The sequence below is a fragment of the Dromaius novaehollandiae genome, chromosome 20, assembly GCF_036370855.1.
Source record: "Dromaius novaehollandiae isolate bDroNov1 chromosome 20, bDroNov1.hap1, whole genome shotgun sequence".
Taxonomy (NCBI): domain Eukaryota; kingdom Metazoa; phylum Chordata; class Aves; order Casuariiformes; family Dromaiidae; genus Dromaius; species Dromaius novaehollandiae.
In genome coordinates, this window is record NC_088117.1 from 9,197,988 (window position 1) to 9,212,893 (window position 14,906).

The following is a 14,906-nucleotide window of genomic DNA, read 5'->3' on the forward strand; positions in this document are numbered from 1 at the left end:
TATTCCAGTTCGTTACACTAAAAGGTTGCAGGGACAGAAGTAAAAAGCTACACCAGAGTATTACAGGACACTGTTTCTCCAAGGGCCTGTAAGAGGGGAGAAGATTCTCTCTTATTGCTCTTATTTTGTTTTTTTTTTTTTTTCCATATTTTCTTTTTGGAAGAAATACGCCGAGCAGGTCTGTGTTGTATTTTCCTAAGACAATTATTTTTGCACTCAGGTATGTACGGTGGAATTTTACAGCTCTTCTTCAGGCTCACCAATTACAGGTTTAAAATTTCAAGCTCAATTAACACACAGACTGGCTGATGCCACCTTCTACAACTAATTATCTCCAAGCGCGAAGACACGGTTCCACATGCAGGATTTTTGTGAACTTCAGGATTTGCTTTCTGCACCACTGTTCAAGTACAAACAAAACAGAGCAGACAGCAGCCCCTCAAGCAGGCTGGATACCATATTATGACCTTTTTATTAACAACAACTAAATGCTTACGCCATCAGAAAGCCAGTCCTTCCAATTAGCAGACCGACAGGACCGAGAGCAGACCCGCCTTTCTACAAGGCTCGCTCTCATCTCAGATGCACACACCGTTCTGTCCTGGGTGATCTCTGCACCAAGACGACTACCTGGGTCAAATAACGGCATGACAAGTTTTCATCAGGTAATTCAACTGCAGCTGGATTCGAAACAGCCATCGGCTGTCCGTAGGAGTCCACTCATGGAAATGTTTCTGCTTGGCAATTGAAAGGAAGAGTGGGGGGGAAAAAAAAAGTCATTTACCAACGCATTCAAACAAATACACCTTCATTCCTCATGCACAATGTCGTGCCTCCAAAGGAAGTCATAAATGAGTATTTTCTTTCAGGTGTCTCTCTCCTTTACAGGAGCTGGGCTTGCACAGAGTGCTGTACCTAGAAAGCTGCAACGCCCAGGCCACTCGTGGGCTCCATAACCAGAAGCTGTCGTTTTTGGAAGCTGAACCTTTCACGTTATCAATAAACACACTTAATTCAGCATCATCCAAGTACCGGGTGATACTCAAGTTTCTTCATTTTTTGGTTTCCACAGCTGTTGAACAGGTTGTTTCATAAATGCTGCAGGTTTGAATTAAGTTAAATGAGTATTTTAAGATTGCGGAACACCTTATTTCACAAGGCTGGGGGGGGGGAGGCTCTCCCATTCCTGCCTTTTTTTCCCCACAGTGGGGACAGAGGCAGAGACCTTGCCGGGCTCTGGGCTGACAGATGCACGGCTGGGGCTGGTAGGAGCTAGACGCTTCCACCCAGGTGGGAGCGATCCCTGGGAGCGACATCTCCCAGCTCCCTGGCGGGTTGCATGTAAATCTGAAACCGTTTAAGAAACATGCTGCATGCATCTGTGCTGCAGAAGCTACGCTTAAAGGCTGAGTTTATTTTATTCCTTCCAGTTCTAAAATGGGACAAATGACTTATACACACTGCCACTGCTCATCACACGTTTTCTAACCACTTAATACTTGCAGATTTTGCTAACATTTTTCATTACAATTTTAGTAAAGGGAAACATCTGTTCCCCCCCCGCCTCAGAAAGTACATTCCCATCTTCCAAGCTGCCACATGCCTTTGAAATTCCATGTTTAATCAACACCATAATCTCTTCCAGAAAAAGACCAGCACAGATAAGCAGCCATGCAACAACAACAAAACCTCTATCATATCAGCATGCATGTTTAAATGCTTCTAGTTTTTCTAAAGAAAAGAGCAGCTTTGAAAAATTCACACCCAAACCATGGGTTTTGTTGATCAGATAATGAAATAAATAGCACAAATTCTGGAATACAAAATTTATTTCAGGCTTATAAAAGTCTTCATCATCGCAAATTCTGTGGCAAAACACACACTGTACATGAATATTCTTATTGTTTAGGATAACGATCACAAGCATCAGAGCCCAAACATACCATTTCAGCACAGAAGCATCGAGCAGTCACACACAGCTTCTCACCCTCATCACCTGTACACCATCACACTCATGCACCTTGCAGAGTGATGGCTATTAAACAGTCAAATATATTAGTGCAACCTTACTACTTAGCACGGGATGAAAGGTTCAGAAATGGAACCAGCTATTAAACCAGCAGCTCTGTTCAGAGCCTGACAGACCGCTCTGTCCACACGTGCCGACGGCCGGGCTGGGCTGGGCGGCTACTGCCTGCAAGTGTCATGGAAAGCTTCGAGCGTGCGGAAATCCCTCCACGTGGGCGGCAGGCCATCCTGCAGAAACTTTCCGCAGCGCTGGCACGGAGCCTGGAACAGCTTTATGTAACTTCTCAACCAGGTCTAAAAGGAAAAGGGAGAGAAATTAAAGAAACTGGATATGGACATTCCTCTGTGTCATCATTCTTGTCAAACAGGGATACCAAGGACAGAGAATGTACTTTGGCTTGGCCCCAGCGAGGTATACAGTGATTTTATAAACAGAGAAAGCATGCAGAAGATTACAAGGTCACTATGTAGCTGAATTTTCGCTTTATTAATGTTTTTTCTGTTTTAGTTACTTAAGCAACTTTGTTAATAGAAAATCATATGAGCAGGAGGTACTTGTAGCTAGAGAATCGCCACAGAAGGCTCCTCATATTTTTACTGGAATACAATTATTCTTGATGCGTACCCTCTTCAACTGAGTATTAGTTGGTCTCTTCCCCTGATCATCTATCACACCCCAGCTGCAATCACACTGCAAAAGTCTGAACTCTTACTAGCTGAAGAAACAAGCACTTTTGCAGCAAGCTAACTAGCTTCCTTTCTAATGTGATTTCAAGATCAATACTCATTGGTCATAAAAATACTCCACAATTTTAAATCTGATTACATCGATGTTAAAAAAAATAAAAAGGAAAAGTGTTGAACAACAAACAGTAAGTGCAAGTGTTCCTAGATAAAGTTCTTGTTTCTTAACTGGTTTGTTCCTAATGTCATACATAGCAATGAGCATTACATAACTCAATTCTAAACTCAAGGAGATACACAACTAAAAAATACCTAGAGCAGCAGATTTACGCAGTGAAGGATGCACATGAATCTTGTCATTTAAAGTCCTATTGAATTACATCGATAAGAGAAAATTGTTCTGTGAAGAAGAGGTCAGCCGAGTTTATTGAAACAAATCCTTCCATCTTCATCAGAGCCTTCTCTATAGCAACCGAACCTTTGGCCGTCAATAACTCTCCTCCAAGAGAACTAGATCTTCTCTGGGTTTAGCAGTAAATATGGGGACAAGGGCAACAGAACACTACAAGTAAATTGCTGTTATTTACTTCAGCTTGGATGAACTTTGCTTGCATCACAGAAAAATTTGAATTTTCTGAACAATAATACAAAAATAGGTAAATGAAGTTAAATTGTGCACTTGATACATTTGTTGAAAGAAAAAAAAAAGTTCTTCATTCCCATAAAAAAATTTGGACTCATTATATCCTGTCAGGTGGACTGCACAACTGACATGTGAAGGGACTAACATATTGATGCTTTTGATGTACGCTTGGTCTTGCTTCATTAAAATTTTTAGTAGTGTTTTATCAAATCAATAAGGCAGGCCCATGTCTTAAATGTGCTACCAGTTCTATTAAAAATTAATTTTCAGACACATGTTGAAACATGGATTACACCGGTAAGAGTTGTTTTCACCTTTCAAAGCCTATTATTTCAGGATACACTCTAAGAAAAAAAGACTTTCACAAGTCTTTCCTTCTACTGGCCTTTTATTAAATAAACAAACTAGCAAGTACAACAGGTAAGGCAGTCTGACAGTTCTGAAATTTCCTATTGGAAATTAAAAACATAAAAGAACCAATTGTACCTTATACACCTGAAGACTGTGAACGGCAAAATTAGATGTTGATTTTAAGAAGTCTCCATTGCCTTACCCCTTGTTCTGGACCAATGTCATAGATGAAGTATGACTGAACAGCAAAGAAAACCTCCCCCAAAAGTTTCCGTTAGGAGACTGTGTCAGAGAGAATAACAACAGTCTCCACTGCCAAAATTCATCTTGGTGGAAGGAATTCTGAATCATAAACCCTTGTCCTCAACCCTCTGATTAACAGGACTGCTAATAAACAAGTTTCTTTCACAAAATTCTAGATATAAGCAGAATTAAAGGTGACAAACTAAATCTGCATATCAAGGGAGAATAGTATTTAACTCATTGTATTCAGGAAATAAATGGTTGAGTATTTTAGTAAGCATTTCCTCAGTTCTGAAAACAGTCTGCTGTTCTGCTGAGTGAACACATGCAATTCTTTGAATAAAGTTGGGGTTGAAAGTGGATGCAGCAAAATGAACTTTTCCCAGACGCATTCCTGTCTCTCCTCATTTTTCAAGTAATTGATGCCATTTGCCATATGGGCCAAACTGATAAGCAAGCTGGCTCCGCTGGAATACGGAAATCTGGGAGTTTCCTCTTAGTGGGAAATTTTCACCGGAGCAGACTTTTCACATCCACAGCATGAACAGTGTGAAGGACCTGGACCATACCAAACAGCTTGGCTGAAAGAGTTCTTTCTGCTAGCTTTAAAGACGACCTAGACCAGTCTTGCAAATAGGAAACAGCAAGCAAGTACTGAGACCTGTGATAAAAGAACTACATACAGAGCAATCTTCAAACATCGACTATCCCAGCGTACTGAGGATGACATCTTGATCCTTGTCCCGGTATGAGGTGTAAAGAAATATAGTCAATCTCTACTGTGTAGCTTGTTGAAATAGGTGAAATTATAACTGCGTCGCAAGCTGCCTTGCATCAATCGCTGTCAGCATGCTGAGGTCTGTCTGTAAGAATGCATTTCCAAATACACTTACCATGAAAGACCTGACTACCACATCCGGCATCTGAGGCAGCTGGTAGTGCAGTAGAGCAGTGGTTGCATGATCTGTCACCTATATTGGACAAAAGGGGATTATCCTCTCATTCATTCTGTATTTCAGACAAAACAGTATTTACACAGAAAAAATCAAACACACCTTTGGAAGTTCAAGACCATGATAAAAGCTAATAGTGTTGGTAAAAGAGTCTAAGTGGTGGTTAAAGCGGGCTAAGCGATGCAGGAGGGTTTCCAGCTGTACGCTGCGCAGTGCTGTACCAAAAGGACGTGCTTGACTTCCCGCCCTTAGCTCACCAACCCAGCTGCAGAGCCGAGGAACGAGCGTGCTGAAGACACAGTCTCTATCACTGCTAAAATGACAGAACTCTGTAAAAAGGGGTGGGCAAAAAAAAATCTGCTGTACTATACTAGAGAAAGCACCCACAGCAGATAATTTGCTTAACTTTCAGGTGTCTACAGCAGAAGAGCGGAACGATTTTCCCTTGGCTATGCCTCTGTGATTGAAATCCCCCGTATTCTGTGAAATCCTACACGAGCTAAGCCACTAAACAAGCCATGCCAGAGGAAAGCACTTTGTTTTTCTCTTTATATGCTTCTTTTCTTTTGTTTTGGTCATTTTTCATAGATTTTATATTCCCCTAACATATGTTGATTTACTCCACAAAAGAAACACTGACAATAATGTAGCAAAATTAAATAGTTCTGGCAGACTGAGTTACGGGAATAGATGTAAAGACTTCCAAAAACCCAAGCTTTGGTTTTGTTTTTACTGAAAAAAAGAACAAGACTAGGATAAAATATCCATTTTGAAGCTGCATTTTAATGCAAAAATGTGTACTCTCCTTTCCAACATGCATGTTTTAAATACTTAACTATTGTAGTCCTATCTCAGCTTGCTTAAGTTGAACAAATACGAATTGAGCTCTCAGGTTCATTTCCTCTGAAACCAGGAATCGATTAATATGATTACGGTTTATAAATACTTGCACTAGTAAAAGATTTCTGATAGAAAGCTTTTTAATCTACCAGAGAGAGCCGTAACAAGATCTTACATCTGGGAATTACAGCTAGACAGAACAGACATAAAATGTACATTTTTAATAGCATGGATAATTAAAAAAAAAATCTGCAGAACTAACCAATGTTTTGATAGATTTTCTATCACTAAAATTTTAAAATCCAGACTTCAAGGGAAATCAGGAAAGAGGTAGTTTTTGAACAGCTATGATATAACTCAGTAGCAGGACTCAAATCTGCCAACTCTAAGTTTAGAGCTTCCCAAAATAAACAGCACGGACAATAGCCTGCTTCTTCCAAGAACTTATGGGCTCAATGCAGAAGTTACTGGCAAAATTCTTTGGGCTGCACCATTAAAGAACTCAAACACAACCACATCTTATGATTTGTAAACCTGCTAGCAGTCCTCATCAGTGATATCAAAGCACCTAACAAACTACATGATGGCCTAGTTGGTGATTAAATAGTATTTTGCAGTTTTAACAAGAAAAAGAAGTGCTCTTCTCAGGGCCTGTCTACATATTTCTCTGGGCTTGTCTATATATGATAGTAAGTTTGGAGTAAGATAAAGTGTGAATTGAAACTGTAAAAGCTATTTCCAACTAACTCCACTTGTTCCTCATTTGTATTTAGCCTAATTCAGCGTTGAGGTGGATTGTGCTGGAGTACTCAGACTTTCATTGTAGAAAGAGGAGTACATGCGGGGAGCTATTCAGGGAGGTAAATCTGAAAAAGATATAGCCCTAAATAAATCCATGTACAGACAGGCTCTAATTCACACCATACAAACTTCCTCCACAGAACACTGGATAAAATCACTCTATCCTACACTGGATCCAGTTTTAAGTTATACTGCAAATATAGAAACAGATTCTGTTCCCCATCACTCATGCACATGCCTAACTCCAAAAGCAGCTCCTTTCAGTGTGAGCAAGGACATCCGATTCTGACGTTTGGAAGGTAAAACCTTCAGGATTATGCATATTTTGGTGAGTCTGCAACAATATTCACAAAATAGACCTCAACCTGCTTGAGCCATAAACAAATTTTAAAAATTAGAAATAAAATGATTAACCGTGCATTAACAGTACAGCACAATTCTAACCAATCAATCATTTCTTTTAAAACTTTCTCATGTCGTGTACAGAAATTACTGTAATCCAAGTCCTACTAGCTAGGTGAATTTTTTTTTCTTTTAAGATGGTGCTTTTATAGGACAGTACCAGACATGTAAAAGAATAGAAAGTACTGAAGATATTTATGAGCAGCCGCTCTCCTTCTGCTGTGCTTCTACTTCTAACAAACTGTGTTTTTTCCCTGTACAACAAAGTTATTTTCTCTTGGCATTGAAGATGTAGAAGAAGTTGCTTAAAATAAAAAAACCTGCTATTAAGAAATTTAAATTGACTGGCCACTTTGGCAAAGTTGCACATATGCTGTTCCCATTGTACCGTAAAGCTAATGAGATTCCACAGGGAGATAAAAGCCATCCCAGCATTGCTCGAACACTAATAATGTTTTCTGAACAAAAAGGGGGCGATTTCTACCATAAGCAAGTGCTGATAAAATGCTTCTAAAAAGATCAAAGCAGGTGTCAAATATGAGGAAGAGGAGCAAGGGGATGAAACACCCCCCCCAAAATTAGCAACCAATACTGGGATGTCAAGTATGGAAGAGCAAAGAGCTGGGAAAAACGACAGACTGGCCAGTGCCTGGGAGTGAGGGAAGATTTTTTTTTAAAAAAAAACAAAAACAAAAACAAAAAAACCCGCAACCCAAGATAACAGAGATGATGAGAGGAAGCATAAACTGTCCAGAATCTTAAAAAAAAAAAAAAAAAAAAAAAAAAAAATCAATACCCAGCTTTACTAATGGCAATACGATTTCACACCAAAGCAAAGCAAAACAAACTGTGTATGCACCAGCTCACTTATGGGACACACTTTTTCTTCCAGCCAAGCTGGAATCACAAGTTAATTTGTTTTGTGTGTAGGTTGACATTTTGCATATTTCAGGACTTTATTTTATTAACTTCACTTTTACAGATATATCTTACCTACTGCTATCCAAGTTATTGGTCACCTTCTCATTTCTCTACCCCTTTTTTATGTAGGAACACATTCAGAAGAGCACAAATTGATTAGCATAGCTATTGCTCTGGACCTTGAAATAGATTTTCAAGTAGTCTTGCAGAAAAGCTCAATAATTCACAATTCATACATTCAAAAACACCTGTAAGCTTTGTTAAAAAAAAAAAACTTCTGAAGTTACAATTTTGCTAAATAAAAGAGCTATTGTTCAACTAAACATGTTCCCACTTTGAGACAAGCAGAAAAGATTTTAGTTCAGACAAAGAGAAAGTCTTGGCCTTCTCCTTTAAACAAACTAAGCTGCCTTAGGCTGGATGAAGTGGTTTAGCAAGGTACAGTCTTGTTTTCCATTTGAACAAGAAAATTTCCCTTTTTTGTTAACAGCTAATTTTATTGTCTCTGACATATTTTCTTCTTCATGTTTCCAAGTTGATTATAAATGTGCACCTCTGCCACGCATCTCTGCTTCCTCATTCAGAACACTGCATACACGGGGAATACAAAACACAGATTGATATTGGATCAAACCTAATCTTCGTAGTGACCTTGTGCAAATTAAATCTTACATACTTGCCGCTCGCGGAGAACAACCCAGCCCCAGCAAGACAGCGGGGCTCGCTGGGTCCTTGCCCGCTCCGAGAAACTACCCGCCGAGCCACGCTGTCGCTCTGCAGCGGCGCAGAAAGGCACGTACGTGCTCCTGGCTCCCCGCTCGCATCCCACCGCTCAGCTTGCTGGCTTAGTCAAGTTATAAATAACTCACGAGAGCAGCACAAAGTGATGAGCAGCAAACAAAATCCCTGCGAGTTGCCTCAACCAAGCCAGCGCCTGCCATTTCTCGAACGTTTCCTTACCTACTTGATGGTGTGGCTATGCTGAAATGTTGTGTTTTCTAAAGGTTTAAGGAAAAAAAGGCATTACTGAGTATTGACGAGTACTGTTAATCACATAACGTTTCCAAAGCTGCAAATTCATTCAAAAAAAAAAAAATTCTACAATTCACAGACTGAGAGCGCTGAACAAGTGCTCCCACTAATTGGAACAAGCAGCACAAAAGCAAGGACCTAAGGCACAGTTTTGCTCCGCTATAGGTGCGTTTCACAGGCATTCGGAGCTAAAAGCAGCATAAAAACTAAGACAGAAAATTAAGAACATCATAACAGACATTATAGATGCTGCCTCACTATTCTAGCATTTTGTCTCATCGCGAGTAAACAGGCTTTTCAAAAGTAGGTGCAAAACTTACTTTAACAGTCAACTTTTTTCCCCACTTACTGGTTTAGTACTGCAAGTATGGCACTGACAACTCGATCTAATATAAAGGGATTCTCTAAATCCCCCAAAAGATTTTTAATTTTTTTTTAAACCCTGCTAAGTTCATGGTAGCTTGTGGCAATGAGTTCCAGAGGATAACCAGATCATTAAAAAAGCAAAAAAAAAAAAAAAAAAAAAAAGAAAAAAAAAGAAAAAAAAAGCACTATTTTATTAGTTTTCAGACAGTTTATACTGGGGAAAACTGTAAGAGTGCCTTTTTCATTCCCACGGAGTCCCTTTATTCAATCTTCTCTCCAGGAAAACATCTGAGTCTCTCTGGAGGGACTTGGGAAAGCAGAGAAGCCGGTGCCCGAGAGACGCTCGGGAAGGAAGATAGATGGTGCGTTCCACAAACAGGCACTGATGAACTCCACAGAAATAACTCCAGACACCCTTCCCCACTCCCGTTTCAAATGCCACAGTATTTCTTGCATAAAAGCTAGTAAAGCACTACGAGACTTTTCTGAAGCACAGGACTTGAGGTGTTTTCAGAGCTCATGGAGTGCGCCCAAGTGTTTATGCTGCTTGTTCTGCTATTCGGACTGGGTCACCGGGATCCTGTTCCGCCTAAGCAGGTCTTCAAACAGAGCCAAGTACTGATCATGCAAAGGAGCAACCACGCGGGTGACCCTGGAAGAGACCATCTCCTCTCCTTGAACAGACATCATCAATAGCCCAATATCTGTTTCATGCATGCATTCATCCTGCATGCGATTTTATTCCGAGCTTATTGACAAGAATACATCTTCATACATTACAATACTTATGTGCCCTTGTAAGTGGTGAAAATCGTGCTCCGCGTTTCATCGCTTTGGGCTCACACATCTCTCAGAACCGTCTGGATGTGCACAAACAGCTTCTCAAAGCTTAAGTTAAAACTTGACTTGGGAAGAAGCCTATCAAACCACAACACAACCAGCGAGTGGCATGCTAAAATTGGGAGACTGTTTACACAAAAGTAAGAACGGGGCTCCGAGATCAGAATGAAATACATGGGTTTAAAACCCATGCAGTGCATATGACTGAAGCAGCCAAAAGGATATTACACAGAAAAAACACTGAGCAGCTTGACAAATGAAACAGTTAATGTTACACATCATCTCCCAAGCAACACAGTTTTTATCCCTTAAGAGCAATTCCACTGTCTTTTTTTTTGAATGCAAAGCTATGAATCTCGCACCTTTCTCTACAATATCTTCTTTTAATCCTCTACACAATGACCTGAAATTCTGCAGTCCTCACGTACATTCTTCTTCACACCAAGATATAAACCCAATAAAGATTTCCTTATTTTCTGTTTTGTTCCTTCTCTTATGCTACTGGATCAAGGACATGCAAGGTGTTAAAATAAGGAGGTTTCAGATCAAAACAGTTGCTGCTCCCACCGAGTTTAAATGTCAGACAAATATGGAAATCTGAAAACCTTTTCTTTGCTCCTTGTGCTTTTGCCCTTTCAGCCTTCCCTCTTTTATTTCCAAGTCCCATTCTCTGAATCTTACCCTGCTGCTGGATTCAATGGCTATAAAAGCCTATTCACCCCAGGACCAAATTCAAGAAGTCTCCAGGGAACTTTGGAAATGACTGCACACTTTAACAGTAATGGGCCCACTGGGAGCTGTCCCCCATCAAATTATACACACTTGGGTATCCTGCTTAATAAGGAGAGAGAAAAGGCTTGCTGACACAGCCAACGTTTGCAAACAAAAGCCAGGACAAATTTAGCTTCGTTTGACAGGGTTGGATTGAAGATCAGAGGTCTCTGGTCCTTAACCCAGAAAGCCATGCTGCAACCCTGTGAGAATTTGACAGGCTTGCAGCTACCACCGGCAGGTACCTTGTGAACTCCAGATGTTGTTATATTATCATTGAAGAGAGACTTTGAGAACTTGGTCCAGCTTTTAAAGAGAAATATCTCTGCCCTTCAAAGCGACGACTGACTTTACAGCATTAGAGGCAGCAGAGCCCAAAGGCTGCCCAGCCTCCTTGGTGGGAACAGTTGCTACTCCGTATTTTTCCCTCTCGGCATAGCACTCCCACCAGGGTTACCAGAGATATATAGTGTGACACGTTTACTGATAATTTTTTAATGGCGGGAAAACATTTGCTCTGATGATCCTGCAGTACTGCAACAGTAACAGAGTAAAATAGCTTCTCTAACACCAGTTTATCTGATTTCCTCTCTCTCACTACTCCTAAATCACTATCCCAGGGTATTAAAAATGGATATAAGTGCAGCTTCAGAGAATAAAAAAACAAACCAAATGCAGCACCACAAAGAACAAACTTACTTTGCAGAACCACAGCATTTTCTATTGTCTATTTAAATCCTGACTTAGGTCCTAGCCTTAACTTATTTAACCACCAGCTCAATAGTCCAGCATCTATTGATTAGAAAGTACTATCACCTTGCATTTTTATCATGTTTTTCGTGCAAGAATCTAAAAGCACTATGCAACCAATTCAGCTGAAGAGTTCCTGTGAAGTCAGCAAGTACAACCTCGACTTAAGGGATGTGGAAAACTGATCCAAAGAGAGGTTAAGTTGCCCAAGGTAACACAATGACAGAGCTGGGAACGCGACGTATAAAACCTGGAGTACAGACAGCTGCTCTGCCTGCTAGGGCAACACTTTCTCCTGCAGTCTTTTTTCTTTTCTTTTGAAATGTATTAATGTAGGGAATTAGGAAGGGAGCAGTCGTCTTTTTTCATATGCATGCAGACGCACACTGACAGATAGACCACAGTAAAAATACACCTTCTCTCTTGACATATTTTTAGCTTCCATCCTAGGCATTTTATTGAAATAAGTGTTTTAAAGGAGTATTTAGTTAATTAATTGTAGCATCATAGTAGAAATAGAGAATAACGATTCTTACTATCCATAACAAAGACATATTGGCAGTAGTAACACAGGCATTTCACATTTTCTCACCCAACTCTTTTGTTTCTGACGTGAAGGCCATCACCCGGACCTGAAGAGAAATTCACTCCACGTACTACACTCCTCAAGTCCTTAACTTGGACTCCTCTGAAAATCTGTACATGTATTCTACAGTTTGCTACCTTTTAGATATAAAATTAAACTTCTATAATCAAAAAGTCAAAACCTATCTACTTTTGATGGAGATAGAGCTTAACCCTTCCAAGTTATTCTAAGCTAAAACATCCAGGAAGACAATGCCTAGGCCCAACCTTGAACACATAGGGAATTTGAGAAGATGCACTTAATTATAGAACCTTACATTCATTCCTTTGCAATAATTACTTAAAAACATACCGATAAGCAAATTACAATTTCAGCTGTTTCATTTTCCACTCTATTTCTCTACTTGACACAGCATAGAGAATATATTTGTGGAGAGAGGGGGGAAAAAAACCACATTATTTAATCCCCTAATCTCTGGAGTAAAGAATCGACCACAGCAAAATTTTGCTTTAATGCTGGTCCGACAGGGAAAGCAAGCAGCCTCCCCCAAAGCTGTCCTTTGATCTCTAGCAGGTTAATATCACAGGTCAAACGCCTTCGCTTCTGACTGCATATGGTATCTTGGAAGGAAGATGCACAAACACAGCCAATATGCCATAGCTGTGACCCCTGCTTTTATGCCCTTTCCAGTCCCTGACCCGTATTTGTTACATAAGCCACAAAAGCAGATGAAAGGAAGCTAGCACACTCGCTGGAGACTTAAGCTCCTTGAACTGTGGCTTGAAGGTAAGGAAATTGGAATTTGAAGCCAGATCAATCTGAACTTACAGCATTTTGACAAGAGGCCTTCAAAGAGAAGTTTTCTCTTGCCTGCCTTGAAAATAGAAAGATACAGATCTATCCAAAACCACACTTCTACCTTCTTAGCAGTTTCACACTTACTGCTCCCACTTGCTCACTGGTCTTTTCATGCTTTGTGGAATGCCATTCATCTCGGTAAGTCATGCCCTTTGCTTACACCGCCAAGAGAAGAGAAGCAAGAAAAATAACTCCAGGTAAAAAATCACCAAAGTCATTTTGGAAAACAAGTTCTGCAAATTTATCAAAATCAAGCCTGCAGAAGACGGGGCAACTACAACAACAAACCCAACCCAACCCAAGCCAAACAAACCCGAAGCAGTACCCCCCAAAGGCTTGAACGAAAAACAGCATGTGAAGATCCCGCATGCAACTAAGGCTCCAGTAGTAAAATCTCCAGCTTCCTATTCCAAACCATGGATTGGAACTGTGATGGGAAATAAATCTAAACTAAATAACAACAGCTGAATTGATCTCCTTATTTTCTACTCATGGTTTTCCATTACTACAGATTACTGTTTTTTATTTGCAAGTTGCGATAGAAGTTTTATAATCATATTAAGCATGACTAAGAAATTCTGAGTTCTTTTACATGGGGGCCTAGATATTTAAAGTAAACTCCCCATATGACCTATATACGTTATATAGAGAGAAATGAGGTGGGACTTACCTTCTGAAAAACTTGATAGTTGGATTTAGACCATATGTCAAGCTACAGTAGGGAAAAAAAAAGTTATATATTACCATATATGATTTCCAAGAGAACAGCTATTCAGATTAAGACAGTAGGCAAACAGATCCACCTTACTTCTCAGTTCTGCTCTGACCCATTACCTTACCTGTTGCAATCCAAGAAAGGGATGCAATGATTGCAAGACTTCCTTTGCAATAAAGAATGAACACAGTTCATCATGGTTTCGATAAAAATTACATATACAAGACCTGTTGAATCAGTGTGTTCTCTTCAAAAACAGCAAAATCTTCATTTGTATGAGGCTGTGCTGATCTATGCAAATATTCATCAGCTTCAGTCTGTCTCTAAAACAAGGGCATTTCTACTAAGTTTATGCTTGTCTTGTGTCTGAATAAGTGATTCAGTTACAAATGACACAAAGAACATTTAGCTGAATTAAACCAAAGCACTGGTCTACTGGGGCTAAACAAAACATCCCTTAGGAAACTTCATTTACATTTCCAGATGAATATCATGCTAACAGAGATTTAAGGCTGCAGATAACTGTGCACATCCATGACTTAAATGCATGTTCAACGATATATGAAATAGAAACCAAACAAAACTGAAGTAAATTTTATTAACCACAGAAACCAGGAGGTAAGCCTGCCCTTGTTAGACACCCAAATGACTTGCATGTTAAACAACTTCAATTGACATGCGAGTGCTCTTTTAACCCAACCTTGTGGAGTATCTTGCACTCTGTCAAGGAAAAGAAGCAGAAAAAAAGAGGAATTTCCTTCCATCAATCCATAGCTTGCGAATTACTTTTTGCCTGCAGATCCCGCTATATGCAACCATTTGATAGGCTGCAGGAAAGGTGTTTGCTACAACATTAACCTCTGGAATCTTAATCTTCAGGAAATAAAAACAATTTTTGAGTGAATTAATGAAGCAGGTATAGCTCTTCTAGTGCTTGATAATATGATGTGACACATGCTTTCCCACAATGGAGACACTAATCCACATCTCTCCTCTGCGTTCAGCCTCTTGGAAGAATATAAAACACAAAATATTAAACTGTGTTAAATTTGATTGAAATTGGATAAGTGGTTCAAAAATTAGAGGCAAAAAGTGCAACTGCATAAACCTAATACACCCAGA

General features: G+C 39.8%; 1 protein-coding gene across 1 annotated transcript in view; it reads right to left on the reverse strand.

Moving 5' to 3' along the window:
- Positions 1-1,811: 1,811 nt before the first annotated feature.
- The window catches only part of MED27 (mediator complex subunit 27), a 98,961-nt gene continuing 85,866 nt past the window's right edge, over positions 1,812-14,906 (reverse strand). Inside the window, exons 6-8 of the mRNA XM_026101789.2 lie at positions 13,740-13,781; positions 4,843-4,920; positions 1,812-2,322 (exon numbers count right to left, since the gene is read on the reverse strand). Of these exons, the coding sequence (XP_025957574.2) occupies positions 2,188-2,322; positions 4,843-4,920; positions 13,740-13,781 (255 nt within the window). The 3' untranslated portion in view covers positions 1,812-2,187. The remainder of the gene's footprint in view (positions 2,323-4,842; positions 4,921-13,739; positions 13,782-14,906) is intronic.